Below are 5257 nucleotides of genomic sequence, written 5' to 3'. Positions count from 1 at the left end.
AAAAGTATTATGGTAAATGTTATATATGTAGCAAATGAAAAAGGCGGTAATATTTTGGTAGCCCGCCAGTTAACATTTTTTTTCAGAAAAAATCACACCAATTTCGGACTCACCATTTTCTTCTTCGGCTAAGCAAAGTCCAAACTCTATCTTCGGTTTCATCCTCCCTGCTTCAAATCTGAGCTCACATCTCCTCCATCCCTCAAATCTCAGCTCAAGTCTCCTCCATCCATTCCTCTGTAGGGCAAGGTGGTGGCGCCCTTCCTCCAATCGTGACCCATTCCTCCTTTGTTCGACCCCGCGCACATCACCTCCTCAGTGACGGCGCCCCCCACCTCCTTTTGACAACTCGGGACCCATGGTATTTGCCCAGCCGCCGTTCAACCTCAGGACAGCAACCCAGCCATCGTTCGACCACAACAGCCTATGTGACTGGAGTTGGCTTTTCTTCTCCAGCGAGTTATATGGCAATTTCAACAGGTATTTGAATTTTTATGATAAATGAGAGTACTCTGATGCTGTTATGCACTTTTAAGGGTGTTTTATTCTGATTTTTTTCTCTTGTTAAACCATGTTAGCTTTGTAAATTTGATTGCCACAATCAAGGGTGGAACTCATGTAGATCACGTCACAAGTCAGATCACTAATCATGTCATGAATCTTGTAAATAAGAAGAACAAGAATGCCAACTTTAAAGCCCACAATATGAAGAATTATTTATGGGTTTTTGTCAATGCTCTTATTGACAATCCTACTTTTGATTCTCAAACTAAAGAAACTCTTACCATTCATCCAAGCAGTTTTGGGTCTAAATGTGAACTCCCACCAGAGTTCTTAAAGAAAGGTTCGGGAAGCTCATTGCTTGTTTATGTAGATGCACTCTTATCATTACTTTCTGTATCTTTGTTTATGTTGTACCTTTTAAACTTGGAGTGGCAAAGTCTGGCATTGTGGATAGTCTTCTTTCCTGGGCCAACTTCAAGCAGAACAAGGATCTTAAGAAAACAGATGGAGCTAAGACAGAAAGGGTTCACAATATCAATAAGCTGGAGGATGCTAATGAAGCCAGAGGAAGGAACTCTAAAAAATGTACCTTGATTTTGACTGAAGGAGATTCGGCCAAAGCTCTAACAGTAAGTTGAATGGCTTCAACAATTAGTTCATTCATAATCTGAACTTGCATTAGATTTCATTTTAACTCATTTGAGTACAAATAGATGGCTGGACTCTCTGTCGTTGGTCGAGACCATTATGGTGTTTTCCCATTGAGGGGTAAACTACTCAATGTAGGGAAGCTTGCGCTACCCAGGTGATGGACAATGAGAAAGATGGTGAGGCAATTAAGCTTGCATTTAGTAAGAAAAAGATAGAAGAGAGAAAGTGTTGGCTCCGTAGATTTGAGGTATAAAAAGGAACTTATATAATTTTCTTTGGAAATAGATGGTGAGTAAATTCTTAATCCTTTTTTGTTGATTTTCAGCCTGGTACTCACCTGGACCAAAAGGAAAAGCTCATTAAATACAGCGACTTCACAAGGAACTTGTATTGTTTTCTTTGGCTGATCTACAAAGGTCCATTCCTTCAATGGTTAATTAAATTTCCACTCTATTTGCTAGCTATTTAGACACTAGGGAATAGTATTTAGAATGTTGCTGTACCTGTAGGTTAAGGAACTTGTATTGTTTTCTTTCACTAAATCCTAAATTAGTAGGTAATGAGGCTGAAAGTTAATTGCTTTTTTTAGTGGAAGATGGAATAATAGGTACATTTTTTAGCTTACCTTATAAATATTATTTCTGCTCATTTTTTTTTTGTTATCAATGTTTATACTTTCTGATTCAACTATAAATAGTAACATGTCTTGTAAAATTGAATATGCAGTATAGAGAAGGTGGAAAGGATTTGGACTAAAAGCTTCTGCAGCAATACCTGCTAGGCTGTGTGTTTTGCTTTAATGGGCATTGGCAGCTCATTTCATGCTCAAGAAACTGCTGTGAGTGGGCAATTGGAGAGTCGAGTGTGGTAAATACTGTTCTTTTCCTATGTACTGTGTTATGTTTGTTTCTTGCCACGTTAATGCTCTTGTCTCTTATCTTTTGCCCAGGGTTGTTGAGATCATCTGCACTTTGGTCAGGAAATTATCTCCTAATCCTAATAGTGCTGCTATAATGGCCATGGGTGTTAACATCTTGGCAAAGAGATTGAAATGGTAAGCTAATCCATATTGCATTTTTTTTTATACTTTTGGGTATAAACTTATATATGGCTCTTTCCACCAGCACGTTTCTTATGAGAAGATTTTGTATTCTTCTCTGAACTGGATGCGTGTGCCATCAATTTGTATGTTGACTTGAAAAGTAAAATAAAAAATTGTATAATTGTGTAATGACCTCTATCGTTATGCTTTTTTTTTCTTTCTTTTTCAACTGTCCTTCTTTGTTTATTGATATTTATTTTATTCTTCACTTTATGCCATCTAAAATTTGTACTTATTTTGTTAATTTTACTTGAAGTAGTTCAACTTTAAATTTATTTGTCTTGTCGTATGTAAATTCTATACTGTAAAATGGAGATTGTGGTCTAAGTGTATGGCCTTATTTTTTTAGCGGATCATGGTTGCTTTCTGGAAAATTGACAACAATGCTATTAATTAACTTTGAGCAGAACGAGAATAACTATTTCTTACCTACAGCAGGTATGTTTAAGAGCATGCAATTAATAATTTCATGTGATCAGCTCAATGGTGCTTTATATTGTATAGACTCCAAAGTAATACATGTTGTGATATGCGATTTAAAATGTTGCAGTGCTGGATTTCACAATGAAGTTGATGGAAACAGGATTTGAGAATGATATTGTTCTTGCATTAATTGTCTTTTCTCTACAGTATGTTCTTGTAAACCATGAATATTGGAAACACAAGGCGAAGCATACTCGCTGGAGAATAACATTGAAGTACACCTTTAGTTTTACTATGGAATTTGAGTTGGTTCTCTATTTCCATCCCTTGTTCTTTCTTATCTTTCTCCGTCAAAGTATAGAAAACATGATGCAGTTAGAATATTGGTCAGAATTTTCTATTTAATTTTGTTTCTTCACTGATTTGAGCATTTTTCTTCCTATAATCTTTTTCTTCTTTTGTCTTGTTTTTTTTCCATTTATCTTGCAGAAACATCATGTTATGATAAATGGCAGTTTAAGTAACATCTCATTCAATGGAAGTCTTAAAGGTAGTGCTAATATAACAATAAAACTTTTTCTATAAGCCCTGCTAATTTAAAATTGTATTTGTCCTCTATTTTTGCTAGTCTACTTAGTTTTGTTTCCTCAACTGAAATATATGAGTACTACCCTGTTTTTGTTTCTCAGGCAAGTAAAAAAGCCTTGGATCCAGTTGCTCTAGTTTATAAGTACTGCCTTGTATCAGTATCTAACATATTAACTTCAACATGCCAAAATGAGGTTAGCTGTCTCCATTTTCAGCGTTCAAGTCTAGCGCTAATCCATATTGCATTTTTTTTTCTACTTTTGGGTATAAACTTATATATGGCTCTTTCTTGCATAAAGTTTGGGGTGAATTTTAGTTAGTCATTTTAATGTCAACACCATACGTCTGCTGTTTTAGCGTGTTCAAGTTAATGCATTTTCTTTCCTGATCATTAACTTTTTTATTTGAACAACTGACCCATTGTTTCTCATTTAATATATCTTAATTAATACACCGTCTAGGTTGCTGATTTGAAAGATTCTGTAAGCATTATTCTAAGAATAAATGAATTGTACTGAAAAGAACCAAATCTTGCACAAAGTCTAGGTTAATTTGAGAAAACCTAGCAAAAACTCCCAGAGTAGAAATTCTAAACTTTAAGCAGTAACCAAATTCTTCTATATATCCCTTCCAAGTATTCTCTTATACTATTTATAGACTCAATAACACTTACTAGCCAACCATTAGAACTTGAGTAAATTTACAAGTCAACACACTAATCCTATATAGCTCTATTCAATATTTGATGCCTAACAAAATGTTTGCAGATCATATAGTTTTAGATGGCTTCTTTGATGTGATTAGTGATTATTGGCATTTTAAGTTAATTTATATTGTAAATATATGCAGGATTCTGCCAGTTTAGTCATGGTGCATTTGATTGAGAAATTAGCTGTTGGTGATACTAGAAGTTTATCTGTATCAATACTTCAGAAGATGAGCACCATGTCTAAAAAGGTTTGTTGCTTCCCTTTTAAGATTGGTATAGTTAGTTTAGATAAATAGTTCAGGCATGTTGTCCTAAATTAATTGTGAAGTATTAAGCTCTTTGAGGGCCCATTTTAACTAAAATCTTAACTGGAACTTGTTCACTTTCTTTCAGTTTTTCATAAATTTTAGGTAGCATAATATCTCTGTGTTTTTTAATTCCATTTGCAGCTTAAAAGTCATCCTGCTTTCTCTGAATTGTTAGCCCAATATTCACAGAGCGGTTATAGGTATTAAATTCATTTTTGTTGTAAATCAAAGCATATTGATTCATGATACCATTATTGAACTTTTGAAAAAGCTTTGGAGCTTATTTGTTTAATGGTCATTAACTACATGAGGTGTTCCTCTTATTTAGTATTTTAATTTATATTAGACTGAGCATAAACTTCTTAGTTGCATGAGTGATCTTTTTTAAAGTTTTTTTAAGTTATGATAGGTTTCTTACATTTTGTGGTGTATCTCTCTGTTTAGAGATGGAGTTCATCTCTTAAATTAACAAAATTTTCCTTTAGATTAGATTGTATTAGTGTTGATAATCCAAAAGTCTGTTAGTAACAGCTTTGTCTTAATTTGTTATTGCTTTATTTGTCTTTATTTTGTTAATAAGGTCTCCCACTATAGGTGGTTGTGGACCATTTTATTAAAAATAGTATTTTGTTTGCCTCTATGAAATTATTCCATTTTCAACATATATATATAGGGTATTACATATGTAAACAAAATTAATAAATAAACAATTACTTAGTTTCTATGTAAAGTCTATAATGTTGACGACAAAATTGATGGAAAATAATAATAATAGTCCAAATTGATCAACACATAATTTTCAATGTCGATGTGATAGAAAATCTTTTGGAAGTATTTATAATCAATATCTTTGAAGGTTTATGCAACTAAATTATTTGGCTACCATAATTTAGTAGAGCAGCATTATTATTAGTATTAAGTTGCTGAAATAATGTTTATTTTAGTAGCTGAATTTAAGATAGAATGAGCGGG

The 5257-nt window shown here is 33.5% G+C and overlaps 1 protein-coding gene across 1 annotated transcript; it reads left to right on the top strand.

Moving 5' to 3' along the window:
* Positions 1–358: 358 nt before the first annotated feature.
* LOC133785476 (DNA topoisomerase 2-like) lies at positions 359–1313 on the top strand. Its single transcript, XM_062224707.1, has 4 exons — positions 359–480; positions 579–844; positions 934–1133; positions 1218–1313. Exons 1-4 carry the CDS (start codon positions 359–361, stop codon positions 1311–1313), a joined length of 684 nt encoding a protein of 227 aa, XP_062080691.1.
* The last annotated feature ends 3944 nt before the right edge of the window (positions 1314–5257 follow it).

This window comes from Humulus lupulus, chromosome 6 (genome assembly GCF_963169125.1).
Source record: "Humulus lupulus chromosome 6, drHumLupu1.1, whole genome shotgun sequence".
NCBI lineage: Eukaryota > Viridiplantae > Streptophyta > Magnoliopsida > Rosales > Cannabaceae > Humulus > Humulus lupulus.
This window is presented reverse-complemented; position numbering and strand designations above follow the sequence as displayed.

Excerpts from the sequence above, each read along its gene's own strand:
- LOC133785476 (XM_062224707.1), top strand. The coding sequence starts at position 359 with ATGGTATTTGCCCAGCCGCCGTTCAACCTCAGGACAGCAACCCAGCCA. Across the intron at positions 845-933 it reads ACCAGAGTTCTTAAAGAAAG|TGGCAAAGTCTGGCATTGTG; the intron begins GTTCGGGAAGCT and ends TTAAACTTGGAG. Across the intron at positions 1,134-1,217 it reads ATTCGGCCAAAGCTCTAACA|ATGGCTGGACTCTCTGTCGT; the intron begins GTAAGTTGAATG and ends GAGTACAAATAG.